The sequence below is a fragment of the Hypanus sabinus genome, chromosome 2 (genome assembly GCF_030144855.1).
Source record: "Hypanus sabinus isolate sHypSab1 chromosome 2, sHypSab1.hap1, whole genome shotgun sequence".
NCBI lineage: Eukaryota > Metazoa > Chordata > Chondrichthyes > Myliobatiformes > Dasyatidae > Hypanus > Hypanus sabinus.
This window is the reverse complement of record NC_082707.1, coordinates 179,463,183-179,488,979: the sequence shown is the minus strand read 5'-3', so window position 1 is coordinate 179,488,979 and position 25,797 is coordinate 179,463,183. Positions and strand designations below refer to the sequence as shown.

Genomic DNA, 25,797 nt, shown 5'->3' with positions numbered 1-25,797 from the left:
TCAGCCCTTTGCCTTTCCTGCTTATCACCTCTCAGCTTCTTACTCCACCCCCTCGTCCACCCACCTGGCTTCATCTATCACCTTCTAAGCTTGTCCTCTGCCTCCTCTCCAAACCTCCGTATTCTGGCAACTTTTCCCTGCTTTTTCAATCTCAACCCAAAACGTTGACTGTTTATTCATTTCCTTAGATGCTGTCTGACCTGCTGAGTTCCTTCATCATTTTCTGTCTGATGTTTCAAGAAGACAGCATCCATAGTCAGGGAACCCCACCACCTTGGACACATCCACTTCTCATTACTACCATTAGGAGGGACGTATAGGAGCCTAATGACACACACTAAATGTTTAGGAACAGCTTCTTTCCCTCCACTATCAGATTTCTGAACAGTCCAAGGACCCATGAAAATCATCTCACTACTCTGCTCTCATTTTGTACTACATCTTATATGTTCCATTATAACTTATGGAATTTATTATTTAACTGTACTGCACCGCAAAACAACAAATTTCACAAATTTGTCTGAGAATAAACCTGATTCTGATTGCTGTCTGCAAAAGTCTGTTAAAATTTTCGCAATAGTTTAAATGTGACTCAATTTCCATTAAAATGAATGGAGGCACAGTCCGATTTGACAGTTCACTGTTCAACCTACTGCTTGGTCGGAGTGGCCTCTGCATTATTGGTAACTCTTTGGAGTTAAATGGTGACTCCCGTATGGTTTGGCTTCCTGGTCCAGAACGATCCACGTAATCATCCCATGGTGTCGAAAACTGAAATATAGAAAGATTAATTTTATATATTCTTTCTGTATCATGCTTAAAATTAAAAGGGACTTTTGCTTGATATTGGAACACAAGGGACATTGACAAGGTTACACATAATTACATCAAGCAGCAACCAACACTAGGGTTGACTTCTAGAGAGCTACAAATGAAAAGTGACAAGGTTTTGCAAAACCTGCATAAAATCTTGGAAAGAGTTAACAGTTGAGGCTCCAAGCTATAAAAACCATAAACAACGGAGAAGTAGCAAAAAAAAACAGACTGATGCTCCCATTGAGATATTATACCTGTCCAGAAAGACTGAACAAGACAAAACTGCATTCTCCAAAACAACAAAGCTTGATAGAGAACTTGAACATTGTGGACTTTATTATCTGACTTGTGAAGAAGTTGCTTCACTTCTGGAATCATTTCTGGTCTGAAGTCAAATAGAGTTGTGTAGCACAGAAACAGGTCCTTCAGTCTACCACATCCATGTTGACCCTTTTGTCCATCATAATAAGCTAATAAAACATAGCAGCAGACTTAGGCCATCTGGCCCATTGAGTCTGCTCCACCATTCAATCATGGCTGATCTATTATCCCTCTCAACCCCATTCTCCAGTCTTCTCCCATAAATGAATTCCACAGATTTACTACCTACTTGCTAAAGAATTTCCTCCTCAGCTCTGTTCTTAAGGGACATCCTTGTATTTGAAGGCTGTGTCCTCTGGTCCTGACTCAGTCACTATTAGAAACATCCACTTCACATCCACTCTATTTAGGTCTTTAAATATACAGTAGACTTCAATAAGAATTCATTCTTGTAAACTCCAGTGAGTACCAACCCAGAGTCATCAAACACTCCTCATATTTTAACTCTTTAATTCCCAGGTTCATTCTTGTAATCTTCCTCCAGGTCCACTTTAATGTAAGCACATCCTTTCTTAGATATGGGACAAAATGCGGCTCACAATACTCCAAATGCAATATGATAAATGCCTTATAATGGCTCAGCATTACATCCTTGCATTTATATTCTAGTCCTTTGAAAATGAATGCTAATATTGTATTTTCCTTTTTACAATTGACTCAAACTGCAAGGTAACCTTGAGGAATCATGAGGGCTCCCAAGTCCCTCTGCACCTTTGCCTTCTGTACTTACTTAGGGTTAGGAAAATAATCTATGCCTTTATTCCTTCTACCAAAGTTCATGACTAAGCACTTCCCTATACTGTATTCCAACTTCCACTTCTTTCCCCATTCTCCTAATCTGCCCTGGTCCTTCTGCAGACTCCCTGATTCCTTCACCCTACCTGCCTCTCTACCTATCATTTCAGCTGCAAACTTGGCCAAAAAGCCATCACTAGCATATAACCTGAACTGCACAGAACACCACTAGTCACTAGCAGCCAACCAGAAAAGGCCTCCTTTATTATCAGTGTTTCCCACTCCAAGACTCACCTTTCTATAGTCAATAAAAAAAATCTTTTAAGTGTGAGACTTGAATGAGTTATTGCTCAGAGGAGTACAAGATGCACATTAATAACAAGTTGGAAGTTCATGACAGACCATCAATCTTTCTGATACCAGCAACGAGTGAGCAAATTTACTGGTTCATTTTATAGCTTTGCCATTGTGGAGCTGAACTTCTGACATTAGAGTTCTAGTTCTTAACATTACAACACAACACATACAACACTATTCCGAGCCTGGAGTTATGAACAAAGCGCTGCTGATTTATAACAGTATAATTATAAACATAAGAGAGTCTGCAGATGCTGGAAATCCACAGCAACACATACAAAATGCTCAGCAGATCAGGCAGCATCTATGGAAGAGAATAAGCGGTCAACATTTCAGGCCAAGACCATTCATCAGGACTGAATGGGAAAAGGGCAAAAGTCAGAAGATGATTGGGGGGCGGGGGGAGGGAGGGAGGAGAAGGAGTACAAACTAGCAAGCAAAAAGTGAAACCAGGTACAGGAGAAAAGTAGGTGTTTGGGAGAGGGGATATGATGCAAGGAGTTGAGGGGTGATATATGGCAGAGGATAAAGGCTGAAGAAGGTATCTGATAGGAGAGGAGAGTGAACCATGGAAGAAAGGACGAAGGGTATCAGAAACAGGTGAGGATAAAAGGTGGAAATGTCAAACAGTGTGGCATCCCTTCCACCTCTGGGAGAACCATCTGTAGATGGTGAGGATACTTTGTCAGCATGATTAGGAATGTGACATGTAATACACTGCATTATAACCTTGTACTACATATTTCTCAACATGGCTGTGGATGAAATGATGGCCAAAAGCATAAAAGCATAAATCCATAAGACATAGAAGCAGAATTAGGCCATTCAGCCCATCAATTCTCTTCTGCCAGTGCATCATGGTTGATTATCTCTCTCAACTTATTCTCCTGCTTTTTCCCCTTACCCCAGATGCCCTTACTAATTAAGAGTCTATCAAACTCAGTTTTAAATACACCCTATGACATCTGTGGCAATGAATTCCATAGATTCACCGCCCTCCTCATCTCTGTTCTAAAATGACATCCTTCTGCTCTGTGGCTGTTTTTCTCTAGTTTTAGACTCATCCACTATAGGAAATACCTAGGCCTTTCAATATTCAATAGTTTTCAATGAGATCCTCCCTCTCATTCTTCTAAACTCGAGCAAGTACAGGTCTAGAACCATCAAATGCTCCTTATCCATTAACCCTTTCATTCCCAATATGAACATTCAGCATGAACATTTCTGGATTTATCATAAACACTCTGCTTACCCCTGTGGCGCTCTGTGGCGAGCTGTCTGTTGAGTTGATATGTGTACTGCTCAGTGATAATTCCATATCTACAGATGGTTCTCCCAGAGGTGGAAGGGATGCCACACTGTTTGACATTTCCATGTCTGCCATTGAGAAAAAGACGTCATCTTCTGCTGAGAGAAATGAAAAGCTAAATGACAAACTATGTACAGTATCTAGCACATTGCTGAAATTGTCAAGGGATATTAGATGAGGATGAGTATTAACCCTCCACCCCCACACTCTCAGTCTGGGTGAAAAAAGCAATTGGGGTGAGTGCTGCCACACTGGGATGGACAATCTCAGAATCTGCTCTGGAACAATATCCAGCAAATATTGCTGCTAAATAGAGTTCAGTTTGGATTCAGTAATATTGAAGCTATCTTGTTACATATGGCCAGTTCTCACTGTTTAAAGGTCATGGATGAACAGCAGCGGCATTCATTCAACCTCAGTTGGAATAGGAAGAGTAGAATGCAAACTTGTGAAGGTTGGAATGTGGTGGTGAAGAGGTACAAGGGATGGGAATAAAGTATTACTCATAGATTAGTTGTTTTCCTCATTGCCCATTTAATCACTACACATTTTGGTCTTATCAAGAACAGGACTACTCATCCTATTTTAAAGGGTCTGATTCTTAAAATTTTAAAAAAATAGGCTATTAGGTTCCACAAGCTTACCCCACTATTCAACATGATAATGGATGACCTAACCTGTCTACATCTAATGTTCCAGTTCCCCATAACTTTTAATTTCTCGATCTCTAAAATAATTATCTATCTTCAGCTTAAATATAATGACCTGTCCTCCACCACCCCTTAGGAGTGGAGAATTTCATTGAGTTACTACAATCTGAGAGAAAAAAAATAATTACACAACTACTTTAAATGTATATGGCTCATCTTGTTCAGGTCTCTTTCACCAGTGGAAATATCACTACATCTCTCCCTTTTAAGCTCCTTTTGGATCTTAAATATTTGGATAAGGTCATCATCCATTCCTTGGAACTACAATGAATACAAAACCAAAGTGGTCATTCCTCCTTGGTAATGACAACCCACATATTCCAGGAAATAACCTGGAGAATCTCCATTGAACTGTCTTCAATGTCATTATCTTCTTTATGAATAAGGAGACCAAGACCAAAACTGTTCACATATTCAGGTGCGGCCTCACCAACACCCTATACAATTGTAACAAAACTTCCCTATTCTTAAACTCCAATCGCTTCATGATAAAGGCCAACATGTTGTTTGCCTTAGTAACTAGCTGTTAGACCTGCCAGATAACTTTTTGTGATTCATCAACAAGAGCACCAAGATCCCTCTGAACTTCACTCACTTGCAGTGTCTCTCCTTTTAGATAATAATCTGGCTTTAATTCCTCTCTCTAAGGTGCATGACCTTACACACCCCTACATTCAACACATTTTGTGAAGACTCAACCAATCACTCAATCTATTGTTTGCCCAATCTGTCTGTCTTGTTTTGCCTATCTATCAATCAATCTATCTATCATTTGCCAGGTTTTCACCCAATTATTCAACCTATCCAGAAGAGGTGAAATGCTTCAACCCAAAGGTTAACTGTTCATTTCCCTCCACAGATGCTGCCCAACCCACTGAGTTCCTCTAACAGTTTTGCTTTATCTCCCCCAGTTCATTCTTTTCATATACCATTGCAAAATCACAATCACAGAAATGTGTCTGTTCATTGATTGCCATATCAAGCTTGGAAATTTTACTGTTATATCAAATTTGTAAATCCAACATCGTCCAAACACTTCAGGAGGTAACCTGCCATCAAGGCAAGAAATCGGAGGTGTCACTCACATACTTCTACTCTTCTGTCTTTCCTTATATATTTGACAAACATATTATTAAATATTTACTTCCCCCACCCCCCAATGTGCCTCTGTTTAAGGCATAAAACTGGCCCTATAGTCAGAAAGTAAACTTTAGATGAGGTGCAGTCTCCCTAAGCTTTTCAGCTTCAAATCACTAGACCTACTGCTCAACTAATCAAGAGAGCAGAATGCGTTAGGCATCTGAGTGAGATGCTAATGTCAGCTATCCAACAACTGTTCTCCAATCACATCCAGAAGGATTTGCCTCAATATGTGAGTTGAGTGATAACAATGGAACACTCACAGATTGGTGAAGGAACTCAGCAGGTTAAGCAGCATCTATGGAAAGGAATAAACATTTGATAAGTCCTGATGAAGGGCCTTGACCTGAAACATCAGCTGTTTATTTCCCTCCCTAGGTTCTGCCTGACCTGCTGAATTCCTCCAGTATTGTCTTCAAGGTTCTCAGGTTTCACAGCCCTCTGGGGTCTCTCCTGCTCTCCACCCTCTCTCATTTCTGATTCTCCAGTCGGAGAATGTGGCGGGGGGGGGGGGGGGGGAGGGAGTGGCGCGACAGACTTTATCATCATAAATCAGTGAGTTATTTTGTTATGTCTCCCCTCTCACTGTGGAAGGGGACACCTCTTTTTTCCTTTATTGGGAGCAAGAGCACCTACGGTATATCGAATTGTCAGGTGAACAATTAGATTTTGTTGATCTGCAGATTGTGGTCTTTGCCTTTAAATGCTTGGTGGGTGTTGGTGCTGATGCTTTTTTGCTGAAGTAAGTGGGGGAGGGGGAGGGTCACTGCTTTGCTGCTGCTTGTGTGTGGGAGCGGGCATCTTTGGGGTTCTAATGTTTTTACTGTCACTCTTCACGGATGTCTGCGAAGGACAAGTTTCAGGATGTATACTGTATACATTTCTTTGAAATTAAATGAAACTATTGATTGAAACTAATGTGTGCATGGTGCTCTAGATTTCCAGCATCTGCAGAGTCTCTTGAGTTTGTGAATGGGTAATGGCTCAACTTTTTTCTGATCACTTGAGACTGGCTTCATCAACCAAAGCCACAGCAGCACAGCCTGTTTAGTCAAACAGCAGAAATATAACTGAGAACCCATCTACTTACTCAGATTCGCAACAGGCCAGGAAGAATAACAGCCGAGATGGTTGCTTCAGTGTGGTGTTTTGTTTGAGTGTGGCTGCGAGTGAATTTGAGGGATTAGTGTGATTTGTCTTCCATGTTTAATTCATCTATGTGACTTGGAGGTTGCGGGTTTAGGCAGGTCCATTCCTACTTGCCCCCACACTGGGTGGCTCAACAAGCCATTTTAGAAGGCTATTAAAATTCCACCACATTGTTGTACGTCTGGAGTACATATAGACTGGATTGAATTAGTGAACCAGGTGGGCTTCTGACTGTGCAATAGTTACATGGCACCACTGTGATGAGCAACTTTTTAAAAAAACTCCAAATTTAATTACTTTCATTTTAATTATTCAAATTCCTCAATTGGCAAAGTGGGATTCAAACTGTCGATCCATATTTTGCTAATCCAGGGGTCAACACTGAAGATACGAGCCTGAAGATCAATTGGTAGTCTAGAAGTCACAAGTTTGGAGTTGAGACTGGAGGCCTATCATTGAGTTGGATGACTGTCCTTGCATGTAGATGGGTAGGTGTGTGGGTGGGAGGGAGAAATGGGGCTAGCTTTGCTGATATTCTGTTGCCTGCTGTGGCCTGGTTTGTAGTGTTCTGTGTTATTTTGCAAGCATTTTGAGTGTGGTATGTTTGCGCCAGAATGTGTGGTGACACTTGCAAGCTGCCTGCAGCACATCCCTAGGTGCTAGCGCAAATGACACATTTCATTGTATGTTGCAATGTACATGTGATAGATAAATGAATCTGAAACTCAAGCCACTGATCAACAGGGTATGAGATCTCACTGCTCTTTCTTTAAAAGATGGCAGTCATATATGTATGAAAAGCCAGTGTGAAAAGATTGCGAGGACCAGAACTCGAAACAAGCTGTGCATTTGAAAATGGATCAGCTTTTGCTTTGAAGCTGCATCTCTGAGTGTGTTCCATACCACGACTTGAAGTTGTTCGAACTGTTTCAGTCTCGTAATAGCTCTGTTCTGCTGTAATACCAGTGGAAACCGTCTCCTTCTGCAGGTATCGATTGAGTTCCATCTGAATGAGATATTGGTCCTCCTGCTGCATCGGCCGATTCTTCGGGCTTTTCAACTGGAGAGCTGTTGCCTCTGTACATCCTGAACAAGCCACAGACAGCTATATAATTGATCCATCTTCAACAGACTATTAATTTCAACCAACTAAAGACAAAAATCACCTACATATATACAGCACCTTATCCTGAATGATCAGTTTGTGTGCCTTAGGTACAGTCGGGCAGCTCAATTTTAGATCTCTGCACGCCTCCATTTCTGACTCTTCTGCATCCCTGCCCTTTATTGCTTACTGTTGCTGGCTGTGCCAACAGCTCCTGAACACCATCTCAAACCTCCAAATCTCAACAACCCTCTGTTCCTTTTTATTCCTTCAGAAAACCTTCCTTCTGAAGTAATCAAATCACTTCTACCATCCTCCTGCATGGCTTGGATGTCAAATTCTCTATTTAAGCATCTGATAACCTTTGGGATATTGCCACATTGAAGTCACTCTGAAAATGCAATAACATCATAAGATGTTAGAAATACTCCAACAGATCAAGCAGCATCTGTGGAGATAGAAATATGACAAGACAAAGATCTTTCATCAGAGTCTTCCTGAGTATTTCCATTATTTTGTTTTTATACTTCAAATTTCCAGAAGACAATTATTTTACTTTGTGCATAACTGCAATAAGTTTAAGTCAAACATGTTAGAGGACCTCAGGAAAATGTTGTGCCTATCTTGAGATTGCCGTGTAATCTTTGATATTCAGCTGAATGGATCAAGAGAACCCATGTTAACTTCAAGAGGTAACAATGTAAAGGATCATGGAAGCTTACATGATGATAGATCATTTTAGCAGATGTGATAGCACTGAAATTCTACAAAAGGATCGTGATACCATCCCTGCCTTGCTACCTGCCCATTTGAAATGTTATAGTCATAGAATCATACAACATATAAACAGAGCCTTCAGTCCACTTGAATTATCCATTACTCATCTATAATAATCCCATTTACCAGCATATTCAGATTTTCTCATTGTTACTGCCGAGCAGGACGTATAGAAGTCTGAAGTCCTACCATTGCCATGGATCTGTCTGTGACTGTGGGGGAGTTTTGGTGCAAAATTAAACAATCTACAGTCCTTTTTCTCCACCATCTTGAATAATTTACATTGTAGGAATCCAAGTGTCTATGATGCTACTGCAAGCTAGATTGTACCTGTACTTTACCATACTTATGCATTTGACAATAAACTTGAATTGACTTGAGCATTTGGTCAAAATGATTCAAGATCTCATCTGGATATTTTTTAAATGTCATGACAGTACTTACCATCTTGCATACATTGGAACTTAGTTCTATCTGCCATTGTTTCCATAAGATTTAGGAGTAGAATTAGGTCATTTGGTCCATTGAGTCTGTTCTGCATTTGACCATGGCTGATTTATTTTCCCTCTCAACCCCATTCTCCATGTAATCTTTGATGTTCATACTAATTAAGGACCTAACAATCTCCACTTTAAATATATCCAATGACTGTCTCCACAGTTGTCATTGGCAATGAATACCACAAATTCACCTCTTTTGGCTAAAGAAATTCCTCCTCATCTCTGTTCTGAAGGGATCTCCTTTTATTCTGAGGTTGTGCACTCTGGTCCTAGACTTACCCCCCCCCACCCCCAATAGGAAAAATCCTTACTACATCCAACCTTATCTAGGTCTTTCAATATTTGGTAGATTTCATCCAAGAGCCCAGCACATCAATATCATTCTGCAACCCATCAGCTATCAGCTTCCAGCATTTACTATGTTGTATTTTTCAGCTCTTTCACCATCAGAAGCTAATACTGGAAATGAGAAAGCAGCAACACACAAGTTCAGGAAGATAACAACTCAAGTGACAGTGCTGGGTCTCTGGAAGGCAAAGCATATGCTGCTTTCCTTGACTGATCTGCTCTCATCTGCCTGACTTGAATTAAGACAGTAAGTCTCCACATTGGAATAAAATACTTTATAAAACGTAAAATACAACAGGCTAAAGAATGAAATTGAGTATTTTATTAGTTTACTAATCTTAAATCTTGGAAATAAGAGAAAATAAAATCTTGTCATGGCCTGTTAAATAATTTGAATTAACTTTGTGGGAAAAACATATCAGATTAAAGATTAGCTTTATTTGTCACATGTACATTCTGTGTCAACAACCAACACAGTCTGAGAATGTGCCAGTGTTGCCATGCTTCATGCGCCAGAAGAGCAAGCTCACAACTTACTAAGTGGTGGGTGTGAGGAGAGTGAACGAGAGTGGGATGGAATGTGGGTAAGTCACCCTTTTGGTAACTACAGACTGATCGCCAGGCAAGTAGTCACAGAGCAGACAGCCTGAGAATGAATGATGCAATGGTTAACACATGAAGGAAAGATGAAAATCAGGAAGAGAAATTCATACAATCCAAGTACAAACAAAAAATTCCTCAAGGACTGACCTGGCAGTAGGATGGTTCCAAACATATCCAGGAGCAGGTGGACCTGTCGTGGAGACAGGAAGAATTTGATGCATTCTAACTGTCCCTCCACATCCAGCTGTAGAAGATAAAAACAGTTCAGACACATTCTCTTAAACACAAGAATATCAGAAGCAAGGGGAAGCCATTCAGCCTCCTGAACACGCAATGCAATAAGGTCACGGATATTCTTTTACCTCAGTGTTATTTCCTTATTTTTATATCACTAGATTTAATTTAAAACAACAATCACTTTCCTAAACACAGTCAGCGACTAAGTTTCAACTTTTCAGTATAGAGACTTCCAAAACTCACAACTCCTTGGATAAAGGTCCTTCTTCTCATTTTAGAGGTGTAAAAATAATAAGTATAGATCGAGTGGCCAGCCAGAGACTTTTTCCAGGGTGGAAATCACTAATACAAGGACGCATAATTTTAAGGTAATTGAAGGCAAGTAGAGGGGGAATGGCAGAAGCAGTTTTCTGTTTTTACATACAGATCGGTGGGTGCATGGAACAACCTGCCGGAGTGCTGGCAGAAGCTTTAGGGACATTTAAAAGATAGGCACATGGATGAAATAAAAACCTCGATTACTGTACATCAACTGATATCCACCTTCTTTCCAAAGGGGAAAGGCACAGCTCACTCAACCTTTCCGCATAAGACATGTTCTCCTGCTCTATTCCACATAATCCAGACAGCATTCTGGTAAACCTTTTCTGCATCCTACCTAAAGCTTTCACATCCTTTCTATAATGAGGCAACTAGAACTGAACACAACACTCTGAGTAGTCTGACCAGAATTTTATAGAGCTGCAACATCACATATCAGCTCTTGAACTCAATCCCCCAAATAATGAAGACCAAACATACACTTCTTAACCACTCAATCCACTTGTGTTGCAACTTTGAGGGATCAATGGATGTGAACCCCAAGATCTCTTGTTCCTCCACACTGCCATTAACCTTAGGCTAAGGTCAGGTTTTGTCTAGGTTCTCCCTCTCTAATGGTAATGTAGCAGGTTTACAAGATTCTTTTTGTCTCTTCTTCAGGTCTGATGAAAGGTCTCCAAACTGAAACATTATCTATTTCACTTCCCACTTCCCTGCTCACTGCTTCTAGCATTTTTGTTTTGTGTTTTAGACTTCCATCATCTGCAGGGTTTAATTTTGATTTTCCTGAGTTGGTTCTTTCTGGGTGTTGGGAGTCTGCAATGGTGGGAACCCAGGATACATGGTCCTTTGTGTTTCACTTAGTGTTATTAATTACCTTTCACCAGTAATGATAAGCAAATGTAGGCAGAAGATTCAATTATCAGTACCATTCCTGTTCGTCCAGAACATCTACAGATACCAGAATTGATTAGTATTGGAGTATAATATTATGGAGTATAAAAGTTGTATTATTTGCTGTGTAACCAAAACTATGTAGTCAGCTTGCTATGCATGTACCCAAGATGAAATCCTAGGAATGTAGAAGACAATGGTGTGTTAATATATGTTAATGAGAGGTAGCAAAGAGATGTAGTCAACTTTGAAACTTGCTATTTGCTATGCATGTACCCAATTTAGCAAGACAATGATATATTAAGAATGTAGAAGTCAATGTTGTGTTAATGGAAGGTAGCTAAAGAGATATAGATTAGAACGTGATTAAGTCAGGAAGTAATAAGAATGTAAACTTGCTATTTGCTAGAGAATGAAATCTTAGGAATGTAAAAGGCAATGGTGTGTTAATGGAAGGTAGCTAAAGAGATGTAGATTAGAACTGTACATGTGGTACATGTGAAACTAGACCAGGATTTTGCTATAAAAAATGCCATGTCCCGAGGATCGGTGGGCAATCAGCGACTAGCTCAATGACTGTCTCAGCTTTGATTTGCAAATTAAAGTTTAACCCTTCTTGAAGAATCTTCTGGTCTCCTGTCATTTGTGAGGCATGAAAAACATTAGCAAGCCCGTGTGAAGAATTATTCTCATCCCCCACCCCACAGATCAAGGCAATGAGAAGGCAATAGAGGTACCTCAACTAACCCCAGCTAATGAGATATGATCAAGAGCAGATCTCTAACCTTCTGTGTAGGCACATGCATGCAAAGCCTTGGCCCACTGGATCTCACAAGGAAATTTATTTACAACATTTATGAAGCAGTGTCCCAATCTGCTTAACTTTTCCTTACTCATTAAAGGTTTGCTTTTTCAAATACTTAACTATCTTCCAAAATTAAGGTGCACATGATTTTGGTCCTATGGATTGCTGGTGAGGATTCAATGTGCTCATAATTATCTGGATAAAAATACACCTGCAAACACATCTGTTGTTAGTAACTAACATTCCAACTCGGGAGTTCCCAACCTGGGATTGAGAGACCTCTAGCTTAATGATATTGGTCCATGGCATAAAAAAAGGTTGGAAACACCTATTTTAACTAGCGAAAATAACTTACATTTTTATTTATTGTAATTAATTAAGAGATAGAGCATAGTAACAAGCGCTTCCAGCCCAATGAGCCTGCATCACCCAATTACACACGTGTGACCAATTAAACAAGTAACCTGAAATTTGGGAAGGAAACTGGAGCACCCAGAGGAAATGCACACAGTCACAGTTAGAATATACAAACACCTTACAGTCAACAACAGAATTGAACCCAGGTCACTGGCGGTGTAATATAGTGTTATGCTACTGTTACCCCCCTCCATCAAATTAACATGCCCTCTAAAGCAACCCCTCAGTTCTACATTTACAAATGAAAAGTGCCCCTGATTAACCTTCTGCACCCTCCTCTTTGAAGTTGGAGATTATATTCATTATGATATAAAATCAAAAATTTCTTTCACTGCCACTGAATTATTCTGGAATGTACATTGAGTAATTTTTGGGAATTACTCCCAAATATTTGCAATCCAAGTCATTTAAATTAACGTTATTTATCTCTAAATGGCTAGAGGCCATGGCAGAATAATTTATACAACATCTATATGCAGTTATTGACTTTGGTGAGTCAAGCAATTTTTTTTGGCCATGACTTAGCAAACTTGGGATTTCTACACTATCATTGGCAGGGCAGGTGACTGCCTCAATCCTACAACTTTGTACCACAGACCTGGAGGCAGTAAAAATGCTAGACAAACAAAACACTGGAAAAATTCAGCAGATCAGGCAAGGTCTATGGAGAGGAGTAAATTTTCATCAGCACTGGGGGGAGGGGGAAGGGGAGAAGTACAAATTGGCAATGGTAGGTGAGACCAGGTGAGGGGGAAGATGGGACGTGAGGGAGTAAGAAGCTGGGAAGGGATAGATGGAAGAGGTAAAGAAGAAGAAATCAAATAGCAGAGGAGAAAGGAAAGAAGGAGGGGAACCAGAATGGAGAATGAATACAGGGGCAAAAAATTTCTGCAAGTTAGAGAAATCAATATTCATGCCATCAGGTTGGAGGCTACCCAGATGGTATATGAGGTGTTGCTCCTCCAACCTGTATATGGCCAAATGTGGCAGTGGACAAGTTCATACTGGAAGCACCAGAAACATTAGATGACCCTGAAAGACTTGTAGGTAAAATGTCACCTCACTTGGAAAGACTGTTTGGGGCCCTGAATAAGGGAGAGGAAGGACTTGGTGGGGGAAGTGTAACACTTGTCCAGCTTGTAGGAATAAGTGCCAAGAGGGAGATCATTGGGGAGAGATGGATGGACCATGGGGTCACATAGATAGCAATTCCTAAGGAAAGCAGAGAATGGTGGTGGTGGTGGGGACATAAAGATGTGCTTATAAGTAGGATCCCATTGGGGATGGGCAGTTTCTAACAGAGCCTAAGTGATAAAATATAATACTGTATATCCCACTGAAGGGTTATTTTTTGTCAAAACTTCTATTATAGTCCTTAACTATAATACTGGAGAAGATGTTTGTAGACATTATTTTATATGGGGTTACAGATTGCTCAAGTTCTGATCTTTGAGGAATGCTTATGCTATTGATGGCAATTAGGCATTCAATTTTTCTGTGTGCATTCTATTTGTTCAAGAAGGATAGGGGTACTTGGCAGCTTCTGACCTTGGCAACCGGAAGTGCTTCATTCTGCTTTAAGGTGAATTCCAGCTCCATCTTCCCTTCACAGCTCCCAATCTGGACTGGATCAAAGTGAATGGCATCAGATGCTTTCCTTGTGAACTGGGGGTGCGGTTCAGAAACTATCTTTGGATTCCAGCTTGGAGAAAGTTTTGGCTCCATTTCCTGTGAAAAAAGACACCATTAGCAGAATGAGCTATTGTAAAAGAATCACAAGATAATAATTGTCCCATGTAAGTACGTTGAAACATGCAGTAACATGAGTCATTGGGTGTCAACAGCAAACACAGGATTGTGCTGAGCAGCCCGCAGGATTTTTTTGCACCAACAGCATGGCCACAATTTATTAACTCTAACCCATATGCCTTTGGAATGAAGGAGAAAAGCCATGTGTCAAGGCGAGGACATACAACCTCCTTACTGACAGCAGCAGGAATTGAACCGATTTTACAGGTAACACCATAAAGTGTGCACTATCTGCTACACTACTGTGCTGTCCCTCAGGTTAGTTAGCCTTAGCTTGCTTAGTAATGGCCTCAATATGAGTTGGCTGACAGATGTTCTGTGTCCAATTTATAGCACAAGTGTGTTACCTGCACAGACTGGATTAGATAACCTTTGCTTTATTTGTCACATGTACCATACTTCAAAATACCGAAACACAGTGAAATGCATTACTTCTGCAAATGACCAACACAGTTTTAGGATTTCCTGGGTACAGCCCACAAATGTCACAGCACTTTGGCCACCAACATAGCACTGCCCACACTTACTAATCTTAACTATTTGTCTTTTTATTTTACATGTGGGAGGGAATCAGAACACCTGGAAGAAACCTACCCAGTCACAGAGTGAACTTATAAACTCCTTACAGACAGTGACAGGAATTGAACCCCAATCACCGGTGCTATAAAGCATTGCACTAACCCCTACACAACTGCGCCATCTATAGATGAGTTATATTTCTGGTAAGATTATTCTCAGTCAATTTTTTGGGTATTATAGATTCTACCAGGATTTTATAGGTTCAGTCATGATATTTGATTATATTAGTTTTGCTTGCACACTACACAAATGAGGGTGCACTTAGTGTATCTGTACAGGACATTGTTAAGGCCTCAGGTGAGAAGAAACGAGGAGAAATGGCAGCATTGATTAATGAGAATATTGCTGTGCAGGGGAAAGAGAATGTCACTGAGCCATACAGTATCAAAACAGGCCAGTCAACCCAATTGGTCCATGCCAACCAAGATGCCCATCTAAACTAGTCCCATTTGTCCACATTTAGACCACATCCCTCTAAGCCAGGGGATCCCAACCGGGGGTCCATGAACCCCTTGCTTAATGGTATTGGTCCATGGCATTAAAAAGGTTGGGAATACCTGCTCTAAACCTTTCCTGTCCATGTAAATGTCTAAATGCTGATATTCTAGCTGCTCCAACCTCTGACAGCTCATTCCACATAACACCACTCTTGTGTAAAAAAAAAGTTGCCCTTTAAGTCTCTGCTAAATCCTTCCCCTCCCTGCTTGATTCCCCCAACCCTGAGAAAAAGACTGAAAAGTAAAAAACACTGATCACCTCCATCTCCTACACTCCCAGGAATAAAGTCCTAGCTTGTCCAATCTCTCCCTATAACTCAGTCATTAATTCCTGGTAGCATCCTTGTAAACTCCCAACAGAATCTTCCAACCCACCACCTTTTTCACCCAGAAGGACAAAAGTACACCATCACCCGCAGGATACCCCTCCCAGATCACATGCCGTAATCCCACCTCACTCCTAATGATGGTAAGGTTTTGTCGGGTGGAGATGCTGTCGGGAGTAAACCTGTGGACTGGATGAACTTTATAGATACTAATGGCCTGCACGAGGAGGGCCATTATTTGTGTAAAGTTATGAAAAAATAGTTGTGAATACACTACCAAAACTATTCCAACTAACAGAAAGGATATTAAGGGGCAAACTTAAAGGGAAATTGTAGATTTGGGCAAAACAGCTCAACAGGCTACAGATTGTTAACACAAATGAAATCGAGGCTCATTGCAGGAAGTTCAGAGAGGAAGTGAGACAGGTTATAAGAGAAGTGAAGAGACACCACAGACCAGCAACAGGAATCCAAAAATATTTAGTAAATGGGAACAGGAAAGAATTGTAAGAATAGAAGTGGGGATAAGCAGACCATAAGGGAATTTTACTCACAGAGGCAAAAGACAAGGCTGCAGTAATGAGTAATTTACATCTGTTTTCACTGAGAAGAGTGACACTGCTGGAGGCTCAGTAAAGCAAACTGTGGCTGGGTTTTGGATGGGCTAAAAATGCATCAATAGTTGGTTCCAGAAAGCCTAGCTGCACTTGCAGTGAATAAATCACCTGGCCCAGATGGCATGTACCCTAGATAAATGAGGGAACAAAGGGAGAAAATTGACTGAAGTCCTGGGTGGTCCATACATTCATGCTACTGCAAGACTGAAAACTGCAAAAATTGCAAACATATGGAAGACAAACAAATAACCCAACCAAGAGCAAGACATGTTAGGGACAAAAGCAGCAATATGAGCATGGAGCCAGAAGTTATTGGCCAAGGTTCTAAATGAATACTTTTCATTGGTATTCACAAAAGAACCATTCTTTGTTGTTGGAGAACTCAGGGAAGACAAAGATGAAATTCAAGAGCATGTTTTTACAAATAGAAACTATACTCAATGTATATATGCTGTTATTTATGTATTTATACACAATTTATTCTATATTCATGCTTTAACCAGTTTATTTTTATATCATTTTTTTGTCATTGTTGAATGTTAGTTTTGTTGAAGTTGCACCAACACACCACAGCAAATTCCTAATACATATAAATGTTTCTAGCAAATAAAGCTGATCCTTGATCCTCCCTAATAGTTAGCAGGCTTAAAGGTGGATAAAGGTATTTGTCAGTCTTCATTTATACATAGCTTTTCACGAATTTTATTGTATTTCTTTTATCCTCCATGCAAATGCCTACAAGAAAATGAATCTCAAGATCATGTATGTTAACATACATACTTGGATAATAAACTTTACTTTGAACTAAGTAACCCAAGACTACACAAAGCTTCTCCCAGGTTTCATTTGGAGACATGGGAAGAGACTCCTGCAGCTATGGCTGCCACAGACAGAAAGGTTAGATTGGTAGTGGGACAGAGAATTAAAGTGGCAGGAGCTTCAAAGTGCCTCTTAAGCTGAACACAGGTGATCCTAAAGAAATATTATCAATTTTCTTTGGTTTCTCCAGTGGAGAGATGAGATGAAATGAGATCAGCTTTATTTGTCACATTTACATTGAAACACTTATTGAAAGATGTCTTTTGTGTCAATTCAAATCGGTAAGGATTGTGTTGGCCAGTCCACAAGTGACACCATGCTTCTAGCGTCAACGTAGCATACCCACAACTTACTAACCCTAACCTGTATGTCTTTGGAATGTTGGAGGAAACTGGAGCACCCGGAAAGTGATCACATGGAGAAGGTACAAAATCCTTACAGTCAGCAGCAGGAATTGAACCCCAATCTTACAGCTGACACTAATCACTATGCTACCATGCCACCCACATCACAAACCCCAAAACCAGCTGGATGTAGTACAGGTGGATCACTGCTTCTCTTAGGACTGCTAGGGACCCTGCATGGTGAGAAAAGAGGTGCCAGGCCAAGAATAGCATTTTCTGTGGTGAATAGTTGCTTTGCTAATGAATAGTGGTGCTGCCAGACCATTGTTTTCTTAATAATTAATTTTAAAACTTTTAGATAACACAATACTTGGGGTTGGGGTGTAATAAATTGTGAGGAAGATGATAATCTTTAGAGCTTTGTGAACAGAATGGCTTTTTTCCACACTGCAACCATTCTGTGATCTGAATATGGAAGCCTGAAAAGTTATCTCATCAAGGTCAATATAATTACACAGTTCCTAACTTTAATAAAGAAAACTCATTTTTGTTTTAGCAGAAGTATAACCTGAAAATTAGAGTCAGGCTGTTCAGAAAGGACATTTTCACGCAAAAATATAATAAGAGAATCAAAAGATACGGAGTTAATACCAATAAGTGGCATTGAGTTAAAAGCTTGATCTGAACATTGGAACAAGCACAAGAGGCCAAATGGCCTCATTCCACTTAAATTCTTGGACACAGAGAGCTCTCTACACCCACACCAGCTTAAGTGCCATCAATAAATTTGCAGATGACACAACGATTGTTGGCAGAATTTCAAATGGTAATGAGGAGGCATATAGGAATGAGATAGATTAGCTGATTGAGTGATGGTGCAACAACAGCCTTGCACTCAATGTCAATAAGACCAAGGAATTGATTGTGGGCTTCAGGAAGGGGAAATCAAGGGAACACACACCAGTCATTATCAAGGAATCTTCAGTGGAAAGGATGAGCAGTTTCAAGTTCCTGGGTATCAACATCTCTGATGATCTATCCTGGGCCCAACATACTGATGCAATTGCAAAGAAAGCACCACAACGGCTATATTTCATTTGGAGTTTAAGGAGACTTTGTACGTCACCAAAGACTCACAAAGTTCTACAGATATAACATGGAAAGCATTCTAATTGGTTGCATCACTGTCTGGTCTGAAGAGGCCACTGCATAGAATCGGTAAAAGCTGCACAAAGCTGAAAACTCAGCCAGCTCCATCATGGGTACTAGCTTCCCCGGGTTCAAGAACATCTTCAAAAGGTGATACTTCAAAAAGGCATCAACTGAAATTAAAGACCCCCATCACCCAGGACATACCCACTTCACACTGCTGCCCTCAAAGGAGATGGTTCAGGTACCTGAAGACATATGCTCAGTCTTTTAAGAACAGCTTCTTCCCACTCCCCTTTGCCATCAGATTTCTGAATGGACAATGAACCCCCTGTACACTACCTTACTTTTTTTTAAAGTCGCTGTCTGCACTAATTTTGTGTGTGTGTGTGTGTGTGTGTATGTGTATATATATATATATAAATAAAACTGCAACTCATAGTATTAGTTATGTATTGCAATGTACTGCTTCCACAAAACAACAAATTTCACAACATATGCCAGTGATATTAAACCTGATTCTGATTCTGTGAAAATACACAACTGTCAAAACAAAAATCTATGGATCTGGAGGGGGGGGGGGGGGGTCAAATAATTCCCCAGACTGAGATTAATAGATTTCACTGAGACAAAGAAAACATCAAATAAATTTGAAATAGGGATTAATACAGTCTAAGTGTAGCATGGTAGCACCATGGTTAGCATAACATTTTACAGTGCCAGTGATTGAAGTTGTCTACAGGGAGTTTATAAGTTCTCCCCATGACTGCATATGTTTCCTCCAGTTTCCTCCTTCATTTCAAAGACGTATGGCTTAGTAGGGGTTAGTAAATTGTGGGCATGACATCAGAAGCAACGCCACACTTTTGGCTCCCCTCACTCGCACATCTTGGACTGTGTTGGTCATTGACGCAAATGATGCATTTCACTGTACTTTTCACCGCTTCAATGCACACATGACAAATAAATCTAACCTTTATCTTTCTTTTAACTCGGAGAAAAAAAACAATTCAAGGGTAGCCAACTGCCCTAATAATGCCTTTGAATGGGTTCTTCAAAAATTAAACTTAAACTTTTCTTTTGAGATATTTTGAGAAAACCTAACTACCAAGATGATTGCATTAGAACTTCAGAGACTGAATCAGCAATAGATCATTTGGCTCCCTTGTTTCTCATTTAATAAAATTGCAATTGATCCTATTCACTTGGAAGTGTCCAAAAATCTACAAATTTCTGTTCTGTTAATACTTAATGACTAAATATCCTAAAAGTAGAAACTCCTATATATACAAACCTCTTGAGAAAATTATTTTCTTTAGTCTCAGGCCTAAATGCTCAATCCCTTATCCTGAGACCATGTACCTTAATTACAGCCTCTGAAACTTGAGGAAATAATTCTCAAAATTTACCCCATCATTTCCTTTCACTAAAGCACATGGCCCTGACATCACACATCATTAAGACTCGAGAGACTGGGCCTGGTTCACCTCTGACCCCTGGTCAGATCAGCTCTTGATCCCCTGTAGTTTGCCTATTAGAGCACAATTGGAGTTGATGATGCTGTCATCTACTTGCTGAACAGAGCCTACTCCCATTTGGATAAGCAGGGCAGCATTGCAGAAATCATGTTTTTTGATTTCTCAAGTGCCTTCAATACTATGCAGCTCTCATTGCTGGGGGAAAAGCTCCATTCAGTGCAGGTTGGCACCTCCATTGTTTTCTGGATACTGGACTGCCCAACTGGCAGAGTACAGTTAGTATGGTTTCAGAGCTGTGTATCAGACATGGCTATAAGCAGCAATAGGCCCCAAAGGAGATTGTATTGGCTCCCTTCCTGTTTACCCTGTATACTTCAGACTTTAGATACAAAGTATCTGAGTCATGACATCTACAGAAATTCTCTGATGACTCGACAATAGTTGGGTGTAAAAAGGGAAGATGGGTACAGAGTCCTGGTGGTGGATTTTATCAAATGGTGCAAGCTGAATCATTTGCAGCTCAACATCAGTATGACAAAGGAGATACTGATGGACTTTAGGAAGACTAAGCCTACACTGCTCCCTACTACTATTGATGGTGAGGACATGGATGTGGTGAGGACCTACTACTAGCTGGGGTTCACCTGGGTGACAGACGAGTGAAGCACCAACACAGAGGCTGTGTACAAGAAGGACCAAAGTCACCTCTAATTCCTGAGGAGACTGAGATCCTTTGGAGTATGCAGTCTTCTCCTTCACATACTCTACCAGTCTTTTGTTGCCAGTACAACCTTCTATGTGGTGGTGTGCTGGGGCAATGGCATCAACAAGGGTGATGCCAACAGGCTCAATAAATTGATTAGAAAGGCTGGCTGTTATAGGAGTCAAACTGGACACAGCGGAGGCTGTGGTACAACAAAGAACCCTACAGAAAATCTTGGCAAATCTGGACAATGTTTCTTACCCTCTACATGCCACCTTGGCTGAACAGGAGCGCTTTTAGTAATAGACTAAGGCAACTGCACTGTTCCAAAGAGCGCTATATGAGGACATTCTTACTCTCGGCCATTAGGTTCCATAATGAGTCAACCTATAGCTGGGGAAGTGATGACCCCTTCCTGTTAGATTGGTTGTGGTAACTTATTTTTTATTCTTTCTACTTCTCTTCTAATATTTGTATATGTGTGCACTTGTAATATGACTGTTGCATTGTAACTTCCTTTGGGATCAATAAAGTACCTATCTATCTACATGCTTCAATGTAATCACCTCTCATTTTCCTTAGCCAGTGAGTATTGGCTAATGAAATCCAAATCAGGAACTGAAGTTGGTGAATTCAGAAATAAAAGCATGGAGTGCCATAAAACACTCGGGAAATTAGACAGCATCTGCAGAATCAGAAGAGGTAACATCTCAGATCAAAGACATTTTGAGCACCAATCAAGTGCTGTTAATGGGATGAGTGTAGATACAAGTAGCTACCTAAAACAGTACAGCAAAGAAATAGACCCTCACAGACCACAATGCCAATTTTAATAAATTCCATGCTTTTGCACATTGGTTGTTTGTCGATTTTTATTTATGCACAACTTTCCATAAATTCTATTGCATCTTTTCCTGTAAGGGCTTGCAAGAAAATGAATCTCATATACGATGACTGACACACACACACACTTTGATAATAAATTCATTTGACCTTATCTTGCACATGTGTCAAAAGGTGACCCTAAAATGTTGCTATTGTGTCTGTTATCATGACTTCATCAAGCAACCACCACTCTCTTTGCCATGCAAATCATTTCTGAACTTCTACCCTCTCACCATAAATCTAAGTCCTAAAGTATTTGATATTTCCAGCCTGGGGAAAATAAGTACTTTCTACCCTTGACAGTTAGCATGGACATAGTGGGCCAAAAGGCCGGTTTCTGTGACCCTTCTAAGGTCATGGTAATCCTTCAGTCTTGCCTTATGAAATGTCCAGTGTGTGTCTTCACACTCTTTATGACTCATAATACCTCAAATTTCCACCATACGGCAAGACTTCCACAGTGAAGACTGATGCAAATACTTATTTTGTTTGTTCACTATCTCATTGTCCCCCAGTGTGACTTCTCCAGCATCATTTTCCAGCAGTCCAATATCCACTCTTGCCTCTTTTTTGCACTTTACATATTTGAAGAAACTTTTGGTATCTTCTTTAACATTATTGGCTAGCTTACTTTCATATTCCATCTTTACCTTAATGACTTTTTAGTGGCTTTCTGTTGGCATTTAAAAGCTTCCAAACCCTCTAGCTTCCCACTAATTTTTGCTCTATTATATGCCCTCTCTTTGGCTTTGACTTCTCTTGTTAGCCTAAGTTGAGTCATCTTGCATTTAGGATACTTTTTCCTCTTTGGGATGCATATATCCTGTGCCTTCCAAATTGTTCCAGCAAATTCTGCCATTGCTGCACTGCCGGAATGACAATTCAGCAGCTACTGTGGGCTTTGTCCTCACCATTTAAATGCAAGGCATGTGGATCATTATCACAGAACCACTGACCACTATTATGATAAATCATCTGAATCCACTGGCCTCCCATCAGCAACATAGCAAAAAGGCAACATAAATTCTCTGCGTAGATGGGATACATGTTATCAGACTGTTGCTCATATTGTTACTATCTTTGTGAGTATAGACCACCAACACAAAGAATCTACAAATTAACTGCCAATTTTTAAAGTAGATCAGATTAAGATTGGATTAGCTTTATTTCTCACATGTGCATTGAATCATCAATACAGTAAAATGTGGTGTTTGCATCAACCACTACACAGTCCAAGGATGTGCTGGGGGCAGCCCAAAAGTGTCGTCAGGCTTCTGGCACTAATATAGGATGCCCACAATTTACTAACCCTAACTTGTACATTTTTGAAATGTGGGAGGAAACAGGAGCACCTGGAGGAAACCCATGTCGTCACTGGAAGAACATACAATCTCCTCACAGACAGCAGTGGGAAAATCACTGATCGCTGGCACTGTGATGAGTTACACTAACGTTATGCCACTGTGGCCACCCTGCAGCCAGAAGCAACTGAGCTGGACTTACAGTGGATCCTCAACCAGGAATAAAACTGAACAGTGGGAAGAAAGCAATCAATCATTCAGAGCTCTGCAACTAACAATAGGTTGCTTATAGGGTTTGCTTGGATTTCCTAGAGTTGAACACAGTAGTACAACAACTTGTGTAATGCTCTACAACATTAGTTGAATTGATCGGGGTTCAATTGATGTTGCTGTCTTTAGGAAGCCTGTATAATCTCCCCCCGATCGCGTGGGATTCCTCCAGGTACTCTGGTATTATTGGAGTATAAAACTTGTATTATTTGCTGTGTAACCAAAACTATGTAGTCAGCTTGCTATGCATGTACCCAAGATGAAATCCTAGGAATGTAGAAGACAAATGGTGTGTTAATATATGTTAATGAGAGGTAGCAAGGAGATGTAGTCAGCTTTGAAACTTGCTATTTGCTATGCATGTACCCAATTTAGCAAGAGAATAAAATCTTAGGAATGTAAAAGACAATGGTGTGTTAATGGAAGGTAGCTAAAGAGATGTAGATTAGAACTGTACGTGTGAAACTAGACCAGGATTTTGCTATAAAAAATGCCTGTGTGTGTCGATGGTGGGCAATCAGCAACTAGCTCAATGACCGTCTCAGCTTTGATTTGCAAATTAAAGTTTAACCCTTCTTGAAGAATCTTCTGAGTCTCCTGGTCATTTGTGAGGCACGAAAAACCACAACAGTATCCTCCCACATTCCTAAAAGGCACATGCACTCAGGTTAGTAAGTTGCGGGCATGCTATGTTGGTGATGGAAGCATGGCGACACTCCAGGACTGCCCCCAGCATATCCTCAGACTGTATTAGTCATTGATGCAAATGATGCATGTAAAGCGAATCATTATCTTTTCCTCTATAGGGGTTTTCAGCACCAAAGTATAATGCAAGCAGGATAACTAAGGCAACAGCTATCAAGGAAGGATGAATCAGTAAAGACTAAGGTTCAAAGTAAGTTTATGTCACTGTGCACAACTCTGAGATTAGCCTTCTCATGGGCATACTCAATAAATCCAAAAAACACAACAGAATCAATGAAAGACCACACCAAACAGGATGAACAAATTGTTAGTGCACAAAAGACAACAGATTGTGCAAATGCAAAAGAAAATAATAAGACATTAGCAATAAATACAGAAAACATGAAATGAAGAGTTCTTTAAAGCCGGTCTATTGTTTGTAGTGGGATCAGCATGTGGTGGAAAAGTTCACTGTTAAGGCAAATAAAGTTATCCCTCTGGCTCTCAAAAGCCTGACAGTTGAGGGTAATAACTGCTCCTGAACCTGGTTTGGGCCCTGAGGCTCCTGTACCTTCTTCCTGATGGCAGAAGCAAGAAGCGAGTATGGTTTGGGTGGTGGGGGTCGATAATGTTTGCTGCCTTTCTGAACAGTGCTCAATGGTGGGGAGGGCTGGGCCATGTCCACTACTTTTTGTAGGATTTTCCATTCAAGTGCATTGGTGATTCCATAACAGGCTGTAATGCAACCAGTCAACATACTCTCTACCACACATTAATAGGCCTCTCAAAGTACAGCCCTATGTCCTCATCATGAGAGGTGGAAATGGGCCAAGCTGGCAACAGGGCTCTGGTGAAGCTGTACAGGCCAATCCCGTGTACAGTGGATGTAACGGATTGCAGAAGCACTGATGAACTCCGACCACACCAATGACTTCAGAGGACAATGGAGATGCAAGGTCATCAATGACTTATACTACACTTGGGAGCCAAAGGCCCAACTTGTAACTAAGTACACATCTATAGAAGTTTTTAAATTTTAGATGTCATGCAGAATCTTTGCAAAATGCTAAGCAGAGGCACTGTCTGCTTTCTTTATAATGGCTCTAACATGCTGGGCCCAGGGCAGATCTTCAGATCTTCTGAAATGATAACACCAAGCAATTTAAGGTTGATGACTCTCTCCAGTGAAGACTGGCTCATTCATGGACCTCTGGTTTCCTCCAGTTGAAGTCAATGATCAGCTTCTTGCTCTTGCTGACATCATGTGAGAGGTTGTTGCTGTGGCACCACTCAGCCAGATTTTCAATTTCCCTCCTTGACGCTGATTTTTATCACCTTTCGCTCAGCCAATGGCAGTGGTGTCCTTAGCAAACTTAAGCATGGCATTGGGGCTGTACTTAGCTTCACAGTCACAAGTATAAATCAGGTAAAGCTGAGTTGGGAGCCAAGCACACAGCCTTGTGATGCACCTGTGCTGATGGGAGATTGTGGAGATCTTGTTGCCAATCCAAACTGACTGGGTTCTGCAAGTGAGGAAACCGAGGATCCAACTGCACAAGGAATAATTAGGTCAAGGTCTCACATGCTATTGATTGGTTTTGAGGGAATTATAGTACTGAATGATGAACTATAGTCAATAAAGAGCATCTTGATGCATGTATCTTTGCTGTCCTGATGTTCCAGAGTTGAGTGAAGAGCCAATGAAATAGCATCTGCTGTGACAGTAAGCAAA

The 25,797-nt window shown here is 40.5% G+C and overlaps 1 protein-coding gene across 5 annotated transcripts in view; it reads right to left on the bottom strand.

The window, feature by feature from the left end:
• LOC132388055 (autophagy-related protein 2 homolog B-like) overlaps positions 1-25,797 on the bottom strand; it is a 146,620-nt gene that overhangs the window by 99,799 nt on the left and 21,024 nt on the right. The window contains exons 6-10 of one of the 5 annotated variants that reach the window (XM_059960415.1): positions 14,153-14,332; positions 10,078-10,174; positions 7,501-7,683; positions 3,542-3,696; positions 654-771 (exon numbers count right to left, since the gene is read on the bottom strand). In XM_059960415.1, coding sequence (XP_059816398.1) covers positions 654-771; positions 3,542-3,696; positions 7,501-7,683; positions 10,078-10,174; positions 14,153-14,332 — 733 coding nt within the window. The remainder of the gene's footprint in view (positions 1-653; positions 772-3,541; positions 3,697-7,500; positions 7,684-10,077; positions 10,175-14,152; positions 14,333-25,797) is intronic. The other 4 variants (XM_059960421.1, XM_059960426.1, XM_059960432.1 and 1 more) reach the window with 4 other exon arrangements.